This window comes from Capsaspora owczarzaki (genome assembly GCF_000151315.2).
Source record: "Capsaspora owczarzaki ATCC 30864 unplaced genomic scaffold supercont2.2, whole genome shotgun sequence".
Classification (NCBI taxonomy): Eukaryota; class Filasterea; order Ministeriida; family Capsasporidae; genus Capsaspora; species Capsaspora owczarzaki.
In genome coordinates this window covers 2,118,469-2,142,099 of record NW_011887293.1, presented here as the reverse complement: position 1 = coordinate 2,142,099, position 23,631 = coordinate 2,118,469, and the positions used below count along the sequence as shown (strand labels likewise).

General features: G+C 55.7%; 6 protein-coding genes across 6 annotated transcripts; 5 read left to right on the top strand and 1 right to left on the bottom strand.

Annotated features, from left to right (window-relative positions):
* Window positions 1-828: 828 nt before the first annotated feature.
* On the top strand, window positions 829-8,463 carry CAOG_01846 (hypothetical protein; the record flags this gene model as incomplete). Its single annotated transcript, XM_004364657.2, has 3 exons — window positions 829-2,090; window positions 2,188-6,345; window positions 6,427-8,463. Exons 1-3 carry the CDS (start codon window positions 870-872, stop codon window positions 8,461-8,463), a joined length of 7,416 nt encoding a protein of 2,471 aa, XP_004364714.2. The 5' UTR covers window positions 829-869.
* Window positions 8,464-8,811: 348 nt separating this feature from the next.
* On the bottom strand, window positions 8,812-10,633 carry CAOG_01845 (hypothetical protein). Its single transcript, XM_004364656.2, has one exon. It carries the CDS (start codon window positions 10,569-10,571, stop codon window positions 8,901-8,903), a length of 1,671 nt encoding a protein of 556 aa, XP_004364713.1. The 5' UTR covers window positions 10,572-10,633; the 3' UTR covers window positions 8,812-8,900.
* A 127-nt stretch (window positions 10,634-10,760) lies between these two features.
* CAOG_01844 (dolichol-phosphate mannosyltransferase) lies at window positions 10,761-12,861 on the top strand. Its single transcript, XM_004364655.2, has 5 exons — window positions 10,761-10,913; window positions 11,378-11,503; window positions 11,594-11,851; window positions 11,982-12,101; window positions 12,220-12,861. The coding sequence occupies exons 1-5, from the start codon at window positions 10,785-10,787 to the stop codon at window positions 12,760-12,762; spliced, it is 1,176 nt and encodes a 391-aa protein (XP_004364712.2). The 5' UTR covers window positions 10,761-10,784; the 3' UTR covers window positions 12,763-12,861.
* Window positions 12,862-13,718: 857 nt separating this feature from the next.
* Window positions 13,719-14,805, top strand: CAOG_01843 (hypothetical protein; the record flags this gene model as incomplete). The annotated part of the gene is made up of 1 exon (XM_004364654.2): window positions 13,719-14,805. The coding sequence occupies exon 1, from the start codon at window positions 13,798-13,800 to the stop codon at window positions 14,803-14,805; it is 1,008 nt and encodes a 335-aa protein (XP_004364711.1). The 5' UTR covers window positions 13,719-13,797.
* A 148-nt stretch (window positions 14,806-14,953) lies between these two features.
* Window positions 14,954-21,081, top strand: CAOG_01842 (hypothetical protein; the record flags this gene model as incomplete). Its single annotated transcript, XM_004364653.2, has 1 exon — window positions 14,954-21,081. The coding sequence occupies one exon, from the start codon at window positions 14,954-14,956 to the stop codon at window positions 20,927-20,929; it is 5,976 nt and encodes a 1,991-aa protein (XP_004364710.1). The 3' UTR covers window positions 20,930-21,081.
* Window positions 21,082-22,996: 1,915 nt separating this feature from the next.
* On the top strand, window positions 22,997-23,629 carry CAOG_08550 (hypothetical protein; the record flags this gene model as incomplete). Its single annotated transcript, XM_011271830.1, has 1 exon — window positions 22,997-23,629. A coding segment is annotated over one exon (633 nt), but the record flags the coding sequence as incomplete, so codon positions are not given.
* Window positions 23,630-23,631: the final 2 nt, after the last annotated feature.

The window sequence follows — 23,631 nt, the reverse complement described above, 5'->3', positions numbered from 1 at the left end:
GTGGTTCATTGCAACTGAATGCTTGGTTGAACAACCAAACTCTGGTAGAGTGCGCCACGTTGGAAACCGCGATTACTTCGCCGAGAAACGATTGCAGACTTTGTTTTGCTCACGACGTTGTTTTGATCTGGGGGTCGGGCCCTGCTTGCCTCCCCTCCGACCCCCTGTCCCTGCCCGTGGCATGTGTTCATTGTGAGTCTGGATGCCGTCAGCTGACATTCTAGATGACTGGTTCCCGTTTCTTCTCTTTGGACGCCCTGATTCATGGTTGTTTAGACAACTTCGGCCCATTTTTTATTTGTTTCTTTTCAGTTCTTGTTTTTCACTTATTTTTTAAATCGTTTTTTTTTTTTTGAAAGGTTTGCCGTTTTCTCTCCTTCTCTTTCTCTTTCGCCCTCTCAACCTCGTCAGTGGTGGCTGCTCTCTATTGAGACACACACAGAAGTGTGTGTGCGTGTGGCCGTTCGGGGTTGCAACATTGAAGGACGACGGCGAATCACACCTCACCTCTTGTTCGTGTTTTATTTTTTTTAATTTATTTCTTTTTTTCAGCCTGAATGCAACACATCACTCCTGTCCCGGGGGCTGAGACTGCCGCAGTCAGCGCCGAGCAGAGCGAAGAGAACATGACAACACACCCTCAGCGGCGGCGGCACAGCGGTGGAAGCAGCAGCGGCGACCGTGGAGGGAGTGGAGCCGAGGGAGCTTCACTCGCGCGTGCGGTCGAGTCCCGCACGAGCGCCACATTGCCATCCCATGCCGCGGCAGTCCAAGCCCTGCTCGGCCCGGACCCGGCACTTCCAGCCATCTCCTTGTCGTTGTTAAATTCTGCCTCGTTGGGAGCAGCCACACCAGGAGGGAGCGTCGAGATGCAGCCGCTGTCCTCAAACTCAATGTTGAGCAGCCCAATTCCGATTCCCGCGCCGTCGTCAAAGTCTAGCACGAGCAGCGCCTCTGGCAGCTACCAATCACGCCTGTCCCTGTCGTCCACGACGTCGTCGAGCGTCGCTTCCCTGCAACGGATAGAGAGCGTTGTGCCGTCCACCGCGACGAACGCTCTGCTCGACGACTGGCTTCGGCCAGCTGCAGCAACAACAACAGCAGCTGCTGCGAATCCCAATGCTTCTTCCTCGTCGTCGTCTGCTTCCTCGCTCGCTGCAGGTGCCTTCACTGCGCATGGCAATGGGACTCATGCATTCCTGTCCACTCCACGACACCCGGAAGCAGAGTCGCCGTCAGCAGCAGCGGCAGCGGCAGCGGGCGCCTCGTGCGGCCGAACTCCGCCTCGCCCAGGGTCTGTCACCAGCGACGCGAGCGACCGCGGCCCCCTGTCGTCCGCGTCTCGAGACCTGTCGATAGTGTCCGTCGAGAGCATAGGGAGCGGGGGCAGCAGCTCCGAGAGCAACTTGACGAGCGCTGGTAGTGCCGTGCTGAGCCAGAGCGGCAGCATTTTTAGCATTGACCGCATCTTAACTTCTGCTGAAAACCGCAGCAATACCGTCAGGATTGGCGACATGCAGCCGGGCCTTGCATCCGTCATTGAAATGGGCAGCGTCAACACGCTCGCCAGTAGTGCGGCATCGTCCGAGATTGGCCGAGCAACAGCGGCAGCAGGAATAGCTGCATCATCATCTGTTTCGATTTCCACGCCAGTAGTTGTGGCAGGCAACGCCCCAATGATCCGCGGATCCACCTCCAATCAGACTCTGAGCAGTATTGCCTCGTCAAACATGTCTTCCACCAACCCAAGCGACCGGACGCTTCAGCATCGCGCAGCTGCGGGATCAATAACGTCGTCCATCCGATCGGATTTGGCGTTTCAGCCCGTGCACTACCGGACGTCCTTGCCTGCAGGAGCAGGCAGCGAGATTGATCCGTATGCCCTGCCAGTCGCGACCGCGGCCCCACCAAAGTTTTCCACCCGGCTTCGCAACTCCAAGTACAGCTCGTCCAGCGGCAGCTCGCGCAGCGGCGACAAGGCAAAATGGCGAACTGGCTCTGCCTTCGGTCCCGTCGCCAATCCGCTCGATTTCGACCATTTCGCCTTCAGAAAATCTGCCGCCGAGTCTTCAATGCCTGTCCAGGACTCGGTACGTCCAATGTGTAAATGCCGGTTTTGTCTTTTGCTGCGGTTGATCGTTTTGCTCATTTGGTTGCTGTTTTTTTTTTTTTTTTTTTTTTTTTCAGAGATTCACATTTTTCAAGTCGCTCGGGTTTGTGATAGCCAGCATGCTCATTCTTCTGGTAATCATCGTCGGTGCATTGGGCTGGGCAAGTGGCCAGCAGTACGCGCAAAAAATTGTCGAGCAGAACGAAATCTCGTCGCTGCTGCAAACGCAGATCATGATCCGGCGAATGTTCACAGCAAGCTTGAATTCCATGGAATCGAGCGCCGCTGTTCTCGGACAAAACACGCGCCTGATTGCCCTTTACCATACAGAGCTGACTCTGGTGGGGACGATGGTGGCGCTGCTGTACAACCAACTCCCGCTGCCGCCGTCTCCAAGCTCTGCGGGGCTGTCATTCACCAGCGGCCAGGTTCTTGGCATTCACGACGCTCGCTTGCTGCCAATTATGCAAATGGGACCTCTGACTCAGGACCAACTCTTGCGCATCGACGGCAACGCGTCCGACATCAACGGCCTTTTGACCTTGACCAGCCTGAACCGAACAACGCTCCAACCAATCAACGGCACGTCGCCCATCTATGCTCCGACCGCAGAGGCTCTGGGCGAGTTCTTCGAAGCATTCCTTTCCAACTCTACACAGGAATTGCAGTGGGCCCCGCCCCGCCGATCAGTCACGTTCGGCACGACAATGCTGTCCGTGCTTGTGCACCCGCGCAGGGCGCAAGGGCCCGCCTATAATCTTTCTGCCGTTGCGCTCAGCATCACGATGAGGACGTTTAGCGACATGCTGCTTGAGCTGGCAGATGCGAACTTGGGTTCAGGGTATGCGCTGATCATTGATCGCGCGACTCACGAGGTCATGGCCGCCGCAAGTGTCATGTCAGACGGAAGCAAACATTCATACGACAGCATTCAGACACAGTCGCAGCTCCCACCTCAGATACTCGCCCTCGCGCGATGGTACAACACCTCGGGCGTCTCAAGCTGCTCGAGTTGCGTGAACAATACGTACGTTGTGCCCACGAGCGACGCGTCGTTGCGTCTCGTCTTGGAGAAGTTTGACCGACCTGGGCTGCAGTGGGCCATCCTGTACGCCGCACCCGAGCCGTCCATGCCGATCGAGTCATCGGAGCTCATCATCTTTACTGTCTCGGTGGTCGTGTGTACTGCTCTGCTCGGCAGTCTGGTCGCGACAATCATCACCATTCCACTAAAGCGGCTGGTTGAGCAAGTTTCCACGCTGGCTCGTGCGCAAGACTCTGTGGCAGACATTTCTCCGCTCCAAACGCCGCCCGGCATCTGGGGCTTGTTCAGTCGATTCTACGAGACCACGATGCTGCGAGCAGCGTTCAACGAGCTTCTCCAGAGCATCCAATTCAGAAGCCGCGCTCCCACCTCCATGGTGGTGTTGGCAATGCGGGACATGGAGGTCAAGTACTGCACCGAGTTCTTTTACGCCACCTTCGGTGTGCGCTCCAAGGAGGAGGCCTCGCGATTCATCCAACACCTGATGCAGTGGCCAATTGTCAAGGATTTATTGGAGCGCATTCAATGCGGAGAGCTACACTCTGGCAAAATTGAGATTGCAACCAGCATCAGTCGTGACACTTGGGCGGCAGATCTCGCCAGCGCAGCCGATAATGGCGGTGCTGAAAATCCCGACAATGAGCTCCAAAGCGACGCAGGCTCTGGGCACGACACCAGTCAGCCCAAACACTCGAGCTCCTCCGGGGAGGTTGTCGTACAAGTTGACCCGACAAATGACGAGCACAATCTGGCATCCTCGTCGACCCACAGCATCAACACGCTCCCGACGGCCAGCGAATCGTCTGCGCCATCCTCGCAAGTCCATTCCGTGCCACTCAAGCCCAACGTCGCATCCCAGGTGCTCACACGCCCAGTGTGGCTGCAACTGGAAGTCGACACTGACCCAAGCAGCCCCGACGACATTTGCATTGTTCTGACCAACATTACGTCGCAAAAGCAGCACGACCTCGAGCTCGAGCGAACAAATGCGACGTTGGTCCAGTCCAAGCACAGCACAAGCCAGTTCATGAGCCACATGACACACGAGCTGCGGACGCCGCTCAACGGTGTGATTGGGCTTGTTGATGTGTTGGCTCAAACGCAACTGAACGAGGAGCAGCGCGGGGTCCTGAAAGACATTGAGTTTAGCTCGGATCTCATGAACTCGTTGGTGAACAACATTCTCGATCTGTCCCGCATGGACAATTACATCATCGGCTTGGAGCAAAAGCCAATGGAGCTGCGTCCGTTGATTGAGAGCATGTGCGTCAACATTAGCCAGTCCAAGTTCCTCAAAGACAAGCTGGGTGTCGAGTTGCTGTCCTTCATCGACCCGGCCCTGCCTCGCTGTGTGCTTGGCGACCCGCCTCGGCTGACCCAAATCCTTAACAACCTGTTGTCCAACGCGTGCAAATTCACCGAGAAGGGTCACGTTCTGCTCTCGGCCGAGCTGCTTCCGCCGCTCGAGGCTGCCGACGAAGTTCCCGACGAAAAATACGTGCGCGTCCGCTTCATGTGCGAGGACACTGGCATTGGCATTCGTGATCAAGAGTGGCACAGGCTGTTTACGCCGTTCTTCCAAGTCAATCCGAACGGTCCGAACGGCGGCACCGGTCTCGGCCTCTGCATCACGGCCGAGCTGGCTCGCATCATGGGTGGCGAGCTGTACTTTCACAGTGTCTATCAACAAGGTACTCGCTTCCAGCTCGACATGTCGTTTGAGATTGCACGCGACGAGTCTTTAGTTCCGCCTCCACCGGTTCCAACAACAACAACAACAACAGCTCCAACAACAACAACAGCTCCCACAACAACAACAGCTCCAACAACGGCTCCAGGAATCCGCGGTTCTGCTCCCCAACCCACCGCCAAGGACCCGCTTGTGAAATCTACCTCTGTTGCTCCTGGGACTGTTGACCTTGACCCGATGTTTGTGCCGCTTCACAACCGCATGGACAAGAATAGCAGCCCAATGATCCATGCGTTGCTCTCAGGCGCCAACGCACTGCCACCATCCGTCGCAACGGACATGCCGGCCCACGATCCTCATGCGTTTGCCGTGTCTGCTGCGTCATCAAAGTCCGAACTGTCGTCGACTGGCAGCAAAGGAACACTGGTCGCCTTTGACTCTCAAGCGCGTCTTCCAACCACACGCCGTTCGTTGGACGATGCCTCGTTGTCAAGGACGGGCGTGCCGGCGAGCCACGAGGCAACTTCTGCAACTTCGTTCTCCAGCCACACGGATTCGATGATGTTTGATGCCGACCACCAACCATCACCACTGCCACCACAAACGCATGATGCTCGGGCAATCTTTGCTGCTGCTTTGGAAGACAAACAGCCCTCAAAGTCCAATGGTACCGCACCTGTGGATGCCAATCATCGCGAAGAGCCTCCTCGCATCCCCAAGCATCCAGACTCGCCGGCTGCGCTGCCGCATGCCTGGCCAGAGCAACTGTTCGCTGCCGCCCCACTTGCAACCGAAGCAACTGATCCCAGCGACGAAGCGATGCGACTGTTCTGGGGTCAGCCATCCAGCGGCGCAAGTACTGTTTCGATTCGCCCTCTCCCGCCATTGGCGGTTGCTCCTCCACTCCACATCGCAACAGCCGTTTCATCATCACCCCTCCCGCAGGTCGGCTCTTCAGCATTCAAATCGGGATTGCCGACGACGTTCGCGCCCGTCAGCAATGCAACCGATCTTGCGTTTGGGCTGGGCCTTGGCTTGGAGCTGCCGTTGATTGTTGCCGCGCCAGACGCGGTTGTCCCTGTACCAAAGCCAGCCGCAACCACCCTCACAGGGGCAATGAACAGCGGCGAGCATGGACTTCTGGGCACGAACCACGCAGGACCGCAGGAACACTCGCTTGGAGCTGCGCCACCATCGATGGAGGTGTTTTCACGTCAGTTCCTTCCAAAATCTCCTGACCGGCCCGAGTTCACATCATCCGCACAGCCATCCACTTCGTTTGCGCCTCCCTTGCTTTCTGTGGCACCACCAACCACGACATTTGCACCACCTCTGCTTCCAGTCGCAGCAGCAACCGTGTCATTGACGCGACCATTGATTCCTGCTGCGTCGCTGCTACCTGCTCGAGCATCACTGCTGTCTGTGCGCACCAATACTTCGTTGCGCACCCCTGCTCCATCGCACGCTGCTGCGTCACACTGCTGCCGTCGACGCGTCGTCGTGAGTCAATCTGCCTCGGCTGCCAGTCTTCAGTTGCCCAGCACTTGAAACATCGAGCTTCGACCCAAACCTCATCCACAGCCGCCACAGCAGCCCGAGCCGCAACCTTCTGCAAGCGCTTCGACTCGACGGATCAAGCGCAAACAAAGCGGGGTGGAATCGAGCAGCCAAGGTGCGCCTCCCCGCTACATTGTCGACCGAAGTCGATCGCTCACCCGCCCGGATGGTCGCCAAAGTTTGCTGCTTGTCGTTTCATCCCCTTTGGTGCAACGCATCGTTTGCGCTTACCTTCAAGACGCCTTTGATATCACTATTCGAACCCGTCCCGACGAGCTGCTGTCTGAGCTTGTGCGGCGCAACGCCCAAACTCCAGCCTCGCCCGCCGAAGCCGGCGTGACTGCGGCGACAACCGCCACCTCCACCTCCGCGACCGAGACTGCGCTGTCCAACGTCATCTGCGACTTTGAATTCTCCAGCCATATGGCCACCTTTGATCCCTCCTTGTTCACGCTGACACAGTGGGTCTTCCTCACAACCCGACAGCAGCTTGTTTCCATTCAAAACGAGTTTGCTCGATACAAGCAGACACAGAAAGGCGCACGGCCTGGAGCCAACGGCATTGCCGCGTGGTCGTATGACTGGCTGCGAGCTGTTCAAGTTGTGGTCAAGCCGCTGAAGATGAACGAGCTCCGCGCTGTGGTGCTGCACCAAGAGCTCATTCCGGAGCCGACAGTCCAACCCGAAACCTTCTTCCGGAACTGGAATGTACGCGTGCTGATTGCCGAAGACAACAACATCAACATGAAGGTTGTGCAGGCGTTCCTGACGCGCCTCGGCGTGAAGTTTGAGGGTGTCGGGAATGGCCAGTTGGCGCTGGAACGGGCGTCCGAGTTCCCGAGTCCATTCCAGATCATTTTGATGGATGTCCAGATGCCTATCATGAACGGCGATCTGGCTGCGTCCCATATTCGTCGATACGAAAGGCAGCACAACCGGCCTGGCTACTACATTCTGGCACTGACGGCAGACGCCACTGCCCCGACTCGCGAGAGGTGCCGTCAGCACGGCATGGACGACTTGTGCACCAAACCGTTGAGGTTTGAGACCTTTTCGGCCGCGTTGCGCAAAGCGATCGAAGCGTTGGAAAGCCGAGGCGTCATCCGGCGTGTGACGACGGCAGGCCCAACCGCCCCGACGGCGGAAGCGTTGGCGGACAGCTCCTTCAGCCCTCGTCCCAGCCAAAACGAGATCTGGGTTGAAAAGGCCGACGGTCACATCAAGAACAGAAGCCACAATTCCTTGCAGGCGGTGCTGCAGGGTCCGTCGTCTGGTCTGACGTCGTCCGCTGCCGTCATGGCCGGTCTTTCTGGGTCTGGTTCTCGACTCGACCATTCGCGAGAATGGATTGCTGCGCCTACTTCCACCGTGTTGCCGCCAGAGGTTCTCGCTCAGCGCTTTGTCGACAGCGAGCCTGTCGTTGTGTCGGGCAAGTTGGTCCAGGCGGCCGCGTTGTACCAGAATTCAAGCCATCAGCGTGCTCTCAGCGCCAGTGCGGCCGCCACCCCGTCGTTTGGTTCTGTCGCCCCGGGGCGCGGAATGGTCAAAGTGGGGCTGGGCCATTCGCCGACCGCTAGCACCACGCGAAGTGCCAGTCGGTCGTCGGCTAGCAGCGAGATTCGCTCTGCGGGATCGGTGGAGGTTTTGACGACTGATTCCTCCAGCCACGTTCTCAGTAGCCATCACGCAATGGGCAACCCCCTTCGCCACGGACGTGCTGCGTCATCGTCGTCGTCCTCAGCTCCCGACACCCACTCTCCAGAGTCTCAATCGACGTCTCGTCGCAATCACAATCCAGGAAACGCAGCCGGCAGCTCTCTTCCGCACAGCAGTTCTGGCCACCGCCCGCGTTCCACGACCTTGGGACAGAGCGCAAGGACCCATGGCAGTTCCAGCTCGGACAGTGAAAAGTTCCGCTCATCGCGAAGTCTCTCGGGTCTCCCCTCCGTCACTCCCTTGCTCAGTATTCCCTTGGCCGCCACTCCCTTAATCGAAGTGCACAGTCCGGTTGAGTTTGCCAATGAGATCAGCGGCAAGCCTTCCTCCGAGTCAAACTGCTGACCACTCTTTTCTGAGCGTTTTACTTGATACTATTTGCCTCTGTGGACATTCTGCGCCATTTCGTTTCCGAACGTTCTGATTGTCCTCTCCACCGTACTTGAACTTTCTCAGTTTTTTTCCGTTTTGTTTTGAAAGCTCGTTCTTCTTTTTTTTTCCTCGGTATCCTCATCAATCCTCCTCCTCCTCCTCCTCCTCCTCCTCCTCCTCCTCCTCCTCCTGCTCATCCTCCTCCTCCTCCTCCTCCTCCTCCTCCTCCTCCTCCTCCTCCTCCTCCTCCTCCTCCTCCTCCTCCTCCTTCTCCTCCTCCTCCATCCTTGTACACTAGTTTTGATTTGCTGCATTCTGATTTCCAACCATTGTTATATTTTCATGTTAATCTACACTTGTATCAAAAAGCGACCTTGTCATCGTCACACCGAGTTAACTGCAATACTTGATCACACGCCTTTCAGATTCAACTGCTGGATGAGCTGCAACGCAAGAACAGTTTCGTTAAAGGAGGGTCGATCTTCTGGAGCAAAATTGATCATGTCGACCAAAGCGTCCGCGAAGGCTTCAGAGTACAATGCACGGAGTCGTGCCAAGTGCAGGGCTAGATCCTTTGGCAGAAGGAGAGAGGTGGCGACCATGCCAGGGGCAAGGGCGAGCTCGATAAAGATGGCGCCGAACGAGTAGACCTCAGACGCCTTGCTGGAGGCTTGAGCAGCCATAATCTCGGGTGGCCAATAGATGACGGTTCCAGCTCGAGTGGACGCAAACTCGCGTGATGGGCCGAGCTCGTACCCCAGACCAAAATCACCCAGCTTGATGATGGGTGGGAAGGGCGACCCGGAACTTAGAAACTCGCGGGGCAAGTGAAACTCGGGGTGGGATGGCATATAAGCAGCTTCGGGTGAGGTAGCATCATCTGAGGGCGGATGATCGTCCCGGCGGCCACCAGCAGACGGCTTCAAGGAAGGCAGGGTGTGGGGATAGTGTTGCGTAAAGTAGTCTTCTAAAGGCGATGCAGGGGTCACGAGGAGAAAGTTGCTTGGCTTGAGGTCGCGGTGCAAGATTCCCGACGCGTGAACGAATGCAAGGGCTCTCGCCAGTTGTTCCATCCAATGCAGCAAGACCGCTTCAGGAAGCGTCGGAGTGGTGGCAGGATGCAGCGTGACGTCCGGCCGGCAGACGTACTGCTCCATCCAAGCTTGCAAATCGCCGCCATTGCAGTACTCCATCACAAGGCACATGCTTTCAGGTACTCTCTGGGACGCAAACAGTGTTCGATACGCCACAATGTTAGGGTGGACGAGTTTCCGCAACAGCATGGTTTCTCGAGTGATGGCTTGAACGTCGGACGGTGATGAATAAGGAATGCGTTTCATGACACAAACGGTGTCTGTCTGGCAGTCTCGCACCTTGTAGACCTTGCCGAACGTGCCTGCGCCAATCTCGCCACTCCCATTCCCGTGGCCTGCTCCGAGAATTATTTCAAAGTCGCTGTCACGCCGCAACAACCGCACGCGACCGGGCGGGCCCCTTTGATGACGACTTGCTATCACTCCATGCTCGGTTTCAGGCGTCCCTGTCGATTCCTGAGGTGTCTCTGGTTGTGTTTGTTGACTCGGGGAATCGGTCGAGCTTGGTAACTCGGCTGCTGCAACTTCGACTGGCCAAGCGTTGTCTGTCTCGTGCCCTTCCGACTCCTCTCCGATTGCCCCGGTTGAGTGTGTGAGCAAACTCGCTTCGGATGAGCTTGTATCGTGCATGGCAGAGGGTGATGATGATGATGATGACTGAAGCGTCGTCGTTCCCGTTCCAGCTCCTCCACTTGTTCCGGTTTCACTTTGTTGGAGGGCTTCGCTCTTGAACTTTTCGAGGACGGTGATGGCGTTGCGACACAAGGCCAGCAATCTGCGCTTGTCGTCGCGGTGCTTTGGACTCTGGTACTCTGGGTGCCTCGGCAGCCCTTCCAGGCACAGCGTCGTGAAGCGCAGCAGCAGCACTCGCGCCTTGTCGCGCTGCCCGTTGCTCAATGCCAATGCCGCGGCCTCATGCAACCGCTGAGCCAGCCGTGCATAGTAGCCGAACGAGAGTGTCGGATCGACGTGGACCTCGCCATCCATTATTGCCGTGGAAATCCGAGTCTGAGAAACGTTCCCGCCAAAATAAACAAAAACAATAAAAAAGAAAAAAGAATAGACTACAGCAACAAAGCTCAGAAACAGGAACCAATGATGAAATCCAGTTTCTGCAATCCTCAATCCATCGTCAAATAATTTGTTTTCCCCCCGCCCCTCTCATCTCAGTCCTTCATTTCTCAGATTTTGTGCTTCTCAATGCCGCCGCCTCCTTCGAGCCCGGCGGTTGGCAGCGGCACGTCGGACGCGTTCTCTGGCCTCGCCTTCCGGCTGAAGAAGCGATTGCAGAAGCAATATCGCGAGTTTCTACTGCAGCACGGCCAGCCTGTGAGTGCCGTTGACCTGCTGTGCGTGTATGTGGGAAGCCGCGTCGACGAGCGTTGCTTCCTACACAAACGGCCTTCCCCCCAACGCGCCACGAGCCACGAGCCACGAGCCCAACCCACCGCCCCCCATCACATCACAGCGGTTTGCAACGTGGCGGTGCTGCTGCTGCTGCAGTGCGATGGAGGGCGGCGGTGTTGGATTGCTCGCTTGGATTGCGCTGCACGACTGAATGAAGCAACGACGGAACGCGTTTTCGCAGTTCAGTTTGCTGCCACGTCATGTTCTTACCTTTGTGGAGAAGCGATCTGGCGCGCGTTTCACTCTCCCAAAGTGAAGCCAAACCACGAAGCCAAATGCAATTGAAAGAGCCGAACGGGCATTGAAAGAAACTCGGGTTGACTCACCTGGCTGCGCAATGCTTGTTGGAATCTGGTTTGATCGACGTATGATGGACCCGTGAACAGACCGGACTTGCTTATGTGCTGGTCGCGGCAATCATGGTGCTCATTCTGTTTGTCGTCATCACGTCGTTCACTTCGCCGCGCGGAATGGACGATTTCCGAGACATGCACAAACCGACCGAGCGCAGGGTAAAGCACCGAATATTTCGCATGGAATAACAACAACAACTCTATGCGAATGATCAATGCAAATGCTCACTCAACTCCTCCGTGCATCAGATCTCGATTATCGTACCAACGTACAAGGAAGCAGAAAACTTGCCACCGCTCGCAGAACGAGTGTTTGCCGCTTGCGCCAAATCCAATCTGGACGCAGAGTTGATTGTGGTCGACGACAATTCGCAAGACGGCTCTGTTGAAGCTGTCGAAACTCTTGCTAAAACATACAATATGCGAATTGTGGTGCGTGAGCATGAGCGCGGGCTCAGTTCGGCGGTGCTGCGTGGGTTTCAAGAGGCCGAACATCCCGTGCTCGTTGTACGTTCAGCAGCAGTGTTGCGTGTTGGTTATTTCCCAGTGTGCCAGGACAGCGGTGTCGGCTTGGCTGATGTTCGCCATACACTCATTCCTTTTTTTCGTTTCGAATCACTATTTTGCTCCATTCCAGGTCATGGACGCCGATCTTTCGCACCCGCCAGAGTCTCTCGCAGAACTCGTCGAGCCGATCATTCAGGGCGTCAGCGATTTTACTATCGGCTCACGCTATGCCGATGGTGGCTCGATTAAGGTTTGCACACGAACGCGTGATGGGGATTCCCGGGAGTTTGGCGACGAGTGCGATAAAATTTGTGCCTAACTTGCGTCCCCCCCCCCCGCCGCCGCCAACGACTTCATTTTTTTTGCAGGACTGGCCGCTGCTGCGTCGATTGATCAGTGCAGGCGCCACGATGCTTGCACGACCACTGGTGAGCGTCAGTGACCCAATGAGCGGGTTTATTGCCCTGCGTCGTCGCATGTGGCTCGGCGCCCAGAATGTCAACCCAATGGGTTTCAAGATTGGCCTCGAGCTGATGATTAAGAGCCATGCTCAGCGCATCCAAGAAATTCCCATCAGCTTCACCGATCGCGTGCGCGGTCAATCCAAGCTCAAGCTGAAAACCCAAGTCCAGTACGTGCTTCACCTGATGTCGCTCTACTGGTACGTCTACCCCATGCTGTTCACCGGCACGGTGCTTGCCACTTTGGGCATCTGTGTGTTGGTTGCGCGGGCCATTGTTCGGCGCTCGCGACGAGGCTTCTTTGGCGGGTCCAGCGTCCTGCCTCAGTACCGCACAGCGCATCCTGCTGGTGCGCATTCGCAGTTTGGGAACGGCAGCAACGATCGCTACCATGTTGATGCGCATTCGTTCGGGCTTCCCTCCAAGTCAGGCTTTGGAGAGTTGCGATGAAGGCTCGGATGGCTGTTCTGTGAGATTGTTTGGTTGTTTTTTTCAAAAGAATTTACGCTCGTGTATTTGCTCTTGTGTTTTATTATCCTTGTATCTATGCGCAATGCACAATTGCTACAGTTTAAACTCCACACGTCTACGTCATTGTTGCGGAGCAGCTAAGATTGAGCTTGCAGCTGCTGTTCAGCGCGCTTCTCTTTGCCCTCTCACTCGCCTGTGACTGGTTTCAAGCCTCGTGTGCATCATCTTTGGTATATGCATTTGGCGTGGCATGCGTGCTTGACTTTGCGCAATGGGTTCCGTGCGAAAGACGAAACGATGAGTGCCTGCTGTTCGAGACTTGGCGCGACCGCTGTTGGACTGGGCGACCGCTGTGTGAGTCCTGCTGGCACGACTGCCCCCGTTGTCTGGAGGAAAGAGGGGGAGAGACCCGTGATGCCCTGAGCAGATAGTGGCAGACCAAGCAAGCCAGACAGCCAAAACCATGGAAACAAACAAACAAAAAAAAAATCTGCTCGGAAAACAGCATAAACAAAGCGTTTCATCATCGTCAGAGCCAAGCACGAAAAGTCGATGACAAGAACAGCATTGAAAAAGCCAGCAATCGAGAACGCAAGCAGCAGAATGAATGGCGGGGGAAAAGGGCAGTGAAAACGGGAAGGAGACAAGACCCAACGAGGTCGAATGGATTCAGAAACCCCAGAGCAGTCCTCCATTTTTTTTTTTTTCATTCTCAACCCTTTTTGCTGTCTCTGTTCCCCCGTGCCGCACACCAGCCCACTCCATCACTCACATCAACATAGACACTGTGTATGTATCTCTCTATCTCTCTATCTCTATCTATCTCTATCTATCTCGGTTCGTTGTCGCATCTCGCTGCGTCTTGTGCTCACTCGTTTGGCTGTTTTTGTGTGTTTGTTTGTCGATTCGAATGCAGCTAAACAACAACGAAAAGAAAAAAGAAAAAAAAAAAAAAAAAAACAAGAAAAAAACAACCAAAAACCAAAAACCAAAAACCAACAACAATCACGAAAAATGACCGTGTTGTCGACCGGCGCGCTGCTCGTCAAGCCTGTTCCTGTCGAGTGCTCGGCAGAGGATGTTCTTGCAGCCATGAAGGAGAGCCTGGGCGAGCTCGGGGCCACGGCGTTGGCTGCCACGCTCGACCGCCCGTCGTGCATTGTCGAATTTCCCTCTCAGGATCACGCTCGAGCTGCGCTTGCGTCACTCCGCTCCCAGCTGTGGATTGGCGATGTGGGTGCACGCGTCGTGCTGCACTCTGTCCCTCAGCCTCCAGCGGCACTGATCGTCAGGCCCGTCCCAGCAGGCAAGTCGGCGGACGACGTCCTCGCCTGCATGCGAGACAGCCTCGGTTCCCAATTTGCTGTGTCTGCTGCCATTTCGGCCTCGCTCGAGAGCGCAGTCTGCACCGTCTTGTTTCCGTCCGACGCCGATGCTACGGCCGCTCTCCAGCAGTTGAATTCGCAGCTGTGGTTTGACGATGTCGGAATGCGTGTGTCTCGGCCAACCCACCAAATTGCTGCCCGCGCCGTTCCGAAGACGACTCAGAGCCACCCTCCTCCTTCTGCTGCTGCTGCTGCTGCTGCTGCTGCTGCACTTTCTCCTGCGCCGACCTCGGTTCCTCAGCCTGCTCCTTCTGCTGCTCCTGCTCCTCATCACGCGTTCGCTCCGCCTGCGGCTTCCTCCAACCCCCAGCTTCAGGCCAATCCATTCGCCACTCCCGTCGTCGCCTCCCACAACCCGTTCGCCACTCCCGACGCCTCCCAGAATCCGTTCGCCACTCTCGTCGCCTCCAACAATCCGTTCGCCACTCCCATTGCCTCTAGCACGGCTGCTCCTGTTGCGACCCAGTCGTCCTACATGCCGATGCCCGCACCTTTCGATTCTTTCGCCCACCATGCCACTCATCCTCACGGTGCAGGCTACTCGGCGGGCCAGCAAGACTACAGATCGACGGGGGTCGCTGGCCAAGTTCCTGAGAGCTTCGGCTTGGTCGCCCCACTTGCCTCCTTTGCATCATGACCCGTCGGGCCACGCAGGCTCCTGGAGCAGCCAGGTGAACATGCGCCCGCCAGAACGATCAGCCCCCCTGCCAGCAGCAGCCGCGCCGTCCTCGTTTGCTCACCCCGCCGCCGCTTCTCCTGCTACCGGAGCGCACGTCTCAGCTTCAATGGGAATCAGCCCTGTTATCCCGCCAGACGCGTTGCAGTTCACCGTGACCAGCAATCCACTCGTCAGCGTAGTCATCCAACGTGGCGATATTACCAAGTGGGTGGGTGATGTTGTGGTTAATGCTGCCAACCCACAGCTCACTGCTCTCGGAGGATTGAATGGTGTGATTCACGAAGCTGCTGGTCCAGAACTCCTGCGCTCTTGTCAAATCAACATTCCTCTCAATGAGCAAGGAGTGCGCTGCCCGCCTGGCGATGCAGTGCTGACACTTGGGCCGTTCTCCCCTCGTCTCGGTGCCAGTCATGTCATTCATGCTGTTGGACCAAATCTGCACGACCCATCCATGCAACCACGTGCGGCCGAGCTGCTGAAATCCGCCATTCTCCGAGCTCTGCACCTGGCTGACGATTTGGGATGCATGTCCATTGCCATCCCTGCCATTTCTTGCGGCGCTTACGGCTACCCCCCTGATCGGGCCGCCAATTGTGCGATTCAGGCGTATCTCGAATTTGCCCAAAACCGTCCGACTGCGCTCAGGGTTATCACTTGTGTTTTGTTCGAGCTGTCTCACTTGTCCTGCTGGAAACACGCGGCGTTCAATTGCGAGGGGGCTCTTTCCATCAAGCCACGCCTGGAGCCCACTTCAATCGATCGAGACGAACCCGCAGGTGCATCAGCCGCAGCTCGTGAGCCCAAGACCCACGCGACGCCAAACCCGATGGGCGGTCGAGGTGGTGGTGGTGCCGTGCCAGTGCGAAGCTACCTCGCCGCGCGACTCGAACCCAGAGAAGCTGCCATGTGCAAGGCGGCTGGAATCTTCCTGTACCGCCGAACACCAAACGGCATACTTGAAATCTTGCTGGGCACAGATGGTACAACTCACGAGCTGGTGCCTCTAGGCGGCAAACGCGACTTTAAGGAGGAGCCCATCCGAAACGCAGTCCGCGAGTTCCATGAAGAAACATCCCAGCTGTTGCCACGCCAGCTCATCCAGTCTCTCGAGCACCGAATCCGCAGTTCTAGCGAGCCCTCGGTTGTTTGGATTGCCGACGGCAAGTATGCGCTCTACCTCGTGGACGCAAACAGCATTCCCAACCTTTACCAAGCGAGCTACGATTTGCCAAAGCGCCACGCAACATGGTATCGCAACCGCAGCTTCATGGCGGCCTCGTCGCTCACGGAAATGTCGCGGCTCAATTGGCTGCCTCTTCACTTGCTCTTCACCGAAATGTCGAATGATCATTCGTCAATGAGAATCAGCACCTTCCTTCGGGTTGTGCTTGCTGTCAAGCCGCTGCAGGAGTGGGCTGATAGGCAGCAACATGCCGCGCCACACGCCGCGGCCGAGCATCGCCACGAGCAGTTTGCACCAGATCCTTCCTCTTCTTCGGGCGGCTTCTCTATGGCCCATGTCGCAAACTACGAGTCTAGCAGTCATGATCCCAATGCGTTCAACGACTATGATGACGCTGACGACCTCGACAGGGATTCAAACCCTGTGATGGGCAAGAGCTCTTTGGGCATTGTTGACACTGTAAAGGGCGTCGTCAAGGGCGCATTTCAGAAACTCATCGGAACTGCTGCTTCGAATGACTCCGCCGAACCTGTCGACAACGACTCCCAGTCCTTTGGCTTGTCGATTCCAAAGTACAAGAGCAACAAGTTTTCCAGCTCTGGACCGGCTGCTCCTGGTGTTGGCGCTTCGTCGTCAAATTTCTCGTCGTCCTCATCAGCTGCGTTCTCGTCGTCCTCATCAACTGCGCCTGCCCCCTCATCAGCTGCTTCTCACGCGGCTTCCGCAGGTCCAGCACCGACCTCGTCTCGCGCAACCGAGCGCCCCAATGTTTCCGGAGCTGCATCTGGCAACGCGGCTCCTGAATCATCACGCGTCAACGAAAACCTCATAGAATCACTCAAGAGCGAGATTGACAAGGCGCGTGATGGGCTGCGAGACATTGAGCGAAAGTTTCAGCAGGAGCGGGACGACCATCAGCGGCCCTTGCCTCCTGTACCTGACATTTCAACGCTCAAACCGTCAGAGTTGACGGTGCTAGATCCTAACTCTGCCGAATATCAAGAGGTTGCGCGCCTTACCACCGGTTCTGTTCGTCGCATTAAGAAGGTCAGCGTGCCTGCTCGCGACCGCCGGTATCAGGCGTATCGCCGCTCTCTTCCGAGCAACCCCCTTCAAGAAGTCCGTGTTATGCACGGTACCAGCGTCATTGCAAATGCCAACGCAATCGCAAGAACTGGGCCGCGCATCGACTTGGCTGGCAGCGCGAATGGCACCGCGTACGGGCGGGGTTTCTACTCGTCTGAGGAGCCAAGCACACCAGCAGGTTATGCGCGAGGCACGGGCTCAGTCTGTGTGTGCACCGTTGCGCCGGGCAACGCTTCACCAAGTGCGGATTCGTCCACCACTGCTGCATCGCTGGCAGGCATGAGTCCGCCTTGCCAAAGTGTTCACATTGCCCAGAGCCAATGGCGAATCCTGTTTCACGCCGACTCTGTTCGCGTGGACTATGTCATTGACTTTGGAGATGACCCGACTGTTGCATCTTTGGATGACGAACGAAAGGAAATGCATCGGAAGCTTGAGGCCGACCGCGACATCAAAGAAGCAATGCGCATCCAGTTATGGCACCAGGCCAAAGCCAAGCTGGAAATGCTCAAGTATTTTGCAAAATGCTGCACAGGGTTTTTGGGGCGATTGGCTGCGGATCCTCAGCTGGCTGGCAAGCTGACCCGGCTGTTCAGGTTGGAATTGCAGCAGTTCAAGCTTGCATTGCCCATGTACGCCCACAAGGAAGAGTTCATCAACACGATTCGAGCAAACCAAACGTTGATTCTCAAGGGTGGCACGGGTACCGGCAAGACAGTCCAGGCCCCGCAGTGGCTGTACGATGAGCTGCACTTTATGCAAGACCCGACCGCCACGGTTGCGGTCTTGGTGCCCCGCAGGTCGATTGCAGCAGGCATGGCCAAGTATGTCTCCAAACTACGCGGCTGTCGAGTTGGCCAAGAGGTTGGCATGGCAGTGAGCGACTCGGTCAAAATGGGACCGGAAACGCGCATTTGCTTCATGACGTACGGCTTTTTCCGAGCAATCAGCAGTGCGGATAAACGCTTCTCCAAATGGCGAACGGTCGTCTTGGACGAGGCTCATGAGCGCAACCCAGACGCCGATCTGCTGCTGCCCCAGTTGTGCCAAGCTGTCGCGGATCGGAAGGATTTCAAGCTCGTCATCATGAGTGCCACGATTGACGTGCAGCAGTTTGCGTCGAATGTGAGGCAGCTGACAAAGTCTGTCTGCCCCGTATTGGACGTTCCTGGTGTTACCTTCCCCGTTACGGTCGAGTTCATGACCGATGCTGGCTGGGATCCACGTGCCACTGGTGCCCTGCTCAACTTGTGTCACCAAGTTGTGCGTGTGTACAATGCCGAGCAAGTTGGAAACGTCCTGGTGTTTTTGCCGACCGCCCGTGATGTCATAGACGCCGTCGAACACATGAAGGGACTTTTGCAGCACGATCCACAGGCTGTCATTCTTCCGTTGCACGCGAAGGTCAGCGATGCGATCAAGGACGAAGTGTCTGATTTCGACAAGAAGCCTCGAAACGCCGAGAAGAGAATGATTTGCTTCGGGACCAACTTTGCAGAAGCCGGCATCACTCTTTCCAACATTACCGCGGTCGTGGAGACTGGCCGCGAGCTGGATGTCTCGTACGATGTGGATCGCGATTGCACCACCTCCGCTGTCGACTGGATTTCCAAGGCCTCGCACATGCAGCGCCGAGGCCGTGCTGGCCGCACTAGTCCTGGTCGCTGCTACTGCATGTTCACCAGGGAAGAGTTTGACGCCATGCCAGAGTACACTGTTGCCAAGATCCACAAGCAAAATCTGGATTCCTTCTACCTCAGCATGCTCAACGCCGGTATTGACCCGATGGACGACAATCTTCCTGACATGCCCGTTGCACGTCTTCAGAGTGCAGAGAAGCAGCTGTTCAAGATGGGCTGCATTGAGGAGGGCTCCGTGGACCATGGCAAGACAATCACCGCGCTTGGTCACGCTGTTCGTCGATTGCAGCTTCCAATGGCACAGGCCAAATGTGTCGTCATGGCCGCTAGCCAAGAGTTTGAGTGCTCTGGGCTGATGGCCATTGTGTTTGCCATGACTCGAGCGGTCGAGCAGCATCCACTGTTTGAGCGAAGCGACGAGGGGTTGCAGAAAAAGGCCGACTGGTTTAACGATGCTGGCGGCCATGGCGACCATCTCACCTATCTGCACATCTTTTCGACCTGGTCTGAAAACGTGCACAGCGCCGGTGGGCGAGACACCATCAAATCGGAACGCTGGTGCCGGTCGCAAGGGCTGAATGAGAAAACCTTGATGGTTGCTCATGACACGCTCATCCGGCTGCACGAGGACATGCGATCGGCCCGCATCCCGATCAATTATCCGCCAGAAGATGCAGACATGCAGACCATTGTCAAGCGAGTGCTGTGCCGATCGCTTGTCAACCACGCAGCGGCAGCGATCAGCTCAACCCTCAAAGACGGCTACTATCTCCAGGATGGCATTAGCACCAACCCCACGAACGTACGTGTTCATCCGTCGACCACAGTTCCCAAGGGCACGAGTGCGCCCTTGCTCATCTACCAGACCCGGTCGCGAGGGTCTCAGGATCAGGACTTTGTGAACTGCGTGACGCTCGTCGACTCGAACATGCTTCTGGAAGCAGCCCAGGCGTCATTCACGCCCAACGACTTTGTCAAGTTCCAGAAGTCCCTGGCAACAGTCCAGCGCGTCTCGTTCGTTCAGCTATTTACCATTGATCTGCCACACGGCTACAATGTGGACAAGGTTCTCAAGTCCATCTGCAAAGCTGTTGCCCACTCGGTCACGGCCAACATTCAAGTCCTTAAGCAGCAGTTCCCAATGTCAGTGTTCAAGACCAAACACGACGACAAGGACTTGCGAAAGATTTCAGTGTCCGTCTCCTGTCCTCAAGCCGAGCAGCAGAAAATCGTGCAGCAAGTCAAGGAGGCAGTCGCCGTCGCACAACTGATCAAATGCGACATTCCCGATGTGAATGACGCTGTCATCCATTCTCACTTCATGAAAAACGGCTTCCCCACTCCCGACAACGGTGTTCCCGTGCAGACGAAGCTAAGCGATCAGTTTGGCAAAACGACCGTGATTCTCGGAGACCGCGTCGCACGCTCCGTGTCCCTCATTGTTCAGGCGGGCCTGAAAGACTACGCTATTCCACAGCTGAAGGAGCTGCTTGGCATGGGTGACGGCTCGGCTCTCCTGGCAGCGGCGGCGCCCCAATCACCTGCTGCCACTTCGGCAGAGTCGCGCCGTTTACAAGCACTTTTGAACGCGGCGACCACGCGTGCAGAAATTGAAAAGGCTTTTGGCCAAGGCCAAGCAGGCACCCTCATGTTGCTAGCTCATTGGATTACGCACCGCACGAAGATGTGGGTCTACGGCGGGTTTCTGCGCGATTTCATCTATGGGCAAGGCGTTCATAGCGAAATGGATCTTGATGTCGGCTTGCCAAAGGACCAAACACTGACATTGCAAGCAGGCCGCGACTTGATTGCTCGATTTGCTCAGGCTAACAAGCTTGGGGACCTGAGGACAGCAAGCTCAAACCCCGTGGTTCTCTCCATTCGCTTACCCACGATTGACGGCCAGGGCGAATGCCAAATCGAGCTTGTCGATGCGCTCGCCTTTGCTCAAAGGGATCCTCGGATTGATTTTGACGTGAACAACCTGAGGGTTGTCAAAGTCGATGAGCAGACGGCTCAGATCGAGCTGAAGTACCCGGGTCAACCTGCAGGCGCCACAGTCGATGGCATTGTCCAACACATTCGATCGAGGTGCATGCGAGCCTTCAAGCCGTTGGGCGACCTGACTCAACGAGTCCAAAAGATGCAAGCCCGCGGGTGGCAATTGGTTTGAGCGGGACGCGTTCTAGCATTGTCCTCGAGTCGCTTTGTTTCTCGTTTTTTTTGTGTGTGCGTGTCTTTGTTGCGTGGCTATATTGCGATGTAGTGTGTAGTGTGTTTTTGTGATGTTTTTGCGACAACTTTCAATGTGAAACTTTATGAGGATTTGATCGGCCAAAGAGTTTTGGCTATGATTGGCGGCATTGAAGACGACATCTCCAGACCACCCCTCCAGCGGTGATTTTTTCGCCCCTGCTCCTAGCGACAGTGTGACGCTTGATCCCTCTCCGCGCATGATGGCAACAAACAAACGTCGGTTTTTGGCTCAGTTTTTTTTTTTTTTCATTGTTTATTTTTTCGGTGACTATTTTATTTTATTTTATTTTTTTTTTCTGCAAGGTAACGTTTTTGAATGTGATTTTGTTTCTGGCTGCAGCGACGACAGCCGTTGAGCCGAGGCGTGCTGCTCCTATTGTCTCTGTGTCTGCGACCACGGGGGCTGCCGGGTCTCCAGGAAGCAGCTCAGGCAGCACCCCGCTCGGGCAAAGAGTACCGGGGGGTGCGTCCTAGAGACAAGAGCATTAAAAAAAAAAAAAAAAAAACAGTGCCTTGTGCGTCGGCGGGGATTGCGCTTGGCTCCGGCTGTGGCTGGGACAACGCGACGACGCAACGCAAGGGCCAGACTGAGGCATGCAGGCCCTCCCGAAGCCAGGGGCGGAAGCGGGGCCCAACGCGCTCGGGTTCCCCTTTTCTCATCCAAAAGCGTGCTTTTTTTTTTTTTTTTTTTTTGTGTGTGTGTGTGTGCCGTATTGCTTTCGACACAAACGCAAGAGCGCGCGCTGGTGTGCTCGAGGGTCTGATAAAGTCGCGTCCGTGTCACTTTTCGGTGACTCTGCCACCCGAGCAGCAAGGCACCGAAGCGAGATAGCAGCGAGCGACATCAAAAGCTCCGATGGAAAAATACAAACTAATAATCGCCAGCAACAAAAAAAAAAAAAAAAAAAAAATCAATACAAATGGAAAGCAATACAACTGTTTTTTTTATTTTTATTTTTATTTTTATTTTCTTGTCTTCGGATGCGTCTCATGCTCCCACTGTTCCCACTGCGTGTGCTGCTCCGGCTTGCAAGTCGTGCTTGTGCGGTCTTCTTTTGCAACCCTCATCTCGGCCTCCCTTCCTCTCCCTCCTTCTCTCTCTTTCTCTCTCTCTCTGCGCAAAATCCTCGCTCATACAACATTGCAAATGGGCGGGTCTGCGGTTGCGGTTGATCAGCTATGCGAGGTCATCATCACGAGCACAACCGTCATGCACAACAGACCCGTCACTCGTCGCTCACCAGGCTGACAAACCCACTTGTCACGCTCTTGCAGAGGCGAGAGGGAGTGACTGGAAGCGACTTGAGTGATTTTGGAACCCCAACCCTTCTTCTCGCTCGCTCCCCCCCCCCCAACCCTTCTCTTCCTTGCCCCTTTTTTAGTTTCACCCTCTCATACGGTTGCTATGAAGCAAGAAGTGTCGTACTTGCGGGGGCCTCTTTTTTGAAACGCCAAAGCTCCCGCCCCCACACAACCAAGCCATTCTATCCAGCTTGCCCTTATTTCTTCTTCTTCTTCCCCTTATTTTTTTGTTCTCCAGTACGTTTCTCTCACTGATGTGAAGTGTACTTGGGGACACGTGGCTGCACAGTATCCCCCCCCCCTTCTTTTCTTCTGCCTTTCTTCTGCCACCTTTCCTGGGCTCGGGACGCTTCAAGGGGCGGTGACGAATGCTGTTCCTCCTCCTGCTTGCTCTCTCCCTCCCTCTCCCTCCCTGCATGTGTCGCTTTTTTTTTTTCGTAGTCTGTCTCTCTCAGTTTTTTTTTGTTTCTTCTTAGCAGTCTGGGTTTCCTCCTCAACACCTACTCTCTTTTTTTGTACTTTGTTCAGCCACCCTTTTCATCCACCCTTTTCGTCCTTGTTGTCTTCCCTCCCAACCAGCCAGCCAACCAACCAGCCAACCAACCAAAACAAAACGCAATTTCTTTTTTGGATGTTCCGATCTGCTTATTTTTGATGTTGTTTCATTGGTTGTTTCACTTGCTCACTCTTCGTTTCTTCATTGGTTTTTGGTTGTTGTCTGTTTTTTTTTTGTCTGTTTCCCGCCTCCTTCCTCGATTCGGGGTCTCCCTTCGGTTTTTGGTTTTTCGCTCTCCCCAAACATAATCCAATGACGTTAACGGCCATCCCTGCAGAGCCACTGCCTGTCCCTTGCGAACCGCAGCAGCAGCACGACCAACAAGTTACAGTGGATTGCTCGTTGTTACCTTCTTCCTCCTCGTCGTTGTCGTCGTCGTTGTCGTCGTCGTCGTCGTCGTCGTCGCTCGTCACTTCCTCTTCTGCAGCGTCCTCTTTGTCAGCTCTTTCGTCCTCGACCACTGCCTCGATTGCCTCGGCCTCGCAGTCAAGCTTGTCCTTGTCCTTGTCCAGCTCGTCCATTGCTTCTGGGCGCACTACCCAGGTCTCTGCAACATCTACAGGAACTTTTATCCCGTCTGCTCACCAGCACGGCGCGGTTTCTGCCTCTGTCGTTGCCGCTGCTCATCCACGTCCGCATCGCTGGTCGGGTGGCTCGCTCTGGGGTGAAAGTTCATCGCCGCTCTCTCCACTGCCGTCCTTCCCGCTCCGGCAGCGATCTTCATCGTCATCTGCGTCATCATCATCATCGTCGTCATCGTT

What these genes read in the sequence shown, in the direction of transcription:
- CAOG_01845 (XM_004364656.2), bottom strand. Translation starts at nt 10,571, where the DNA reads ATGGATGGCGAGGTCCACGTCGATCCGACACTCTCGTTCGGCTACTAT.
- CAOG_01844 (XM_004364655.2), top strand. Translation starts at nt 10,785, where the DNA reads ATGCCGCCGCCTCCTTCGAGCCCGGCGGTTGGCAGCGGCACGTCGGAC. An exon ending in ACAAACCGACCGAGCGCAGG is followed by an intron (nt 11,504 to 11,593) that starts GTAAAGCACCGA and finishes TCCGTGCATCAG; the next exon opens with ATCTCGATTATCGTACCAAC. An exon ending in CCGAACATCCCGTGCTCGTT is followed by an intron (nt 11,852 to 11,981) that starts GTACGTTCAGCA and finishes GCTCCATTCCAG; the next exon opens with GTCATGGACGCCGATCTTTC.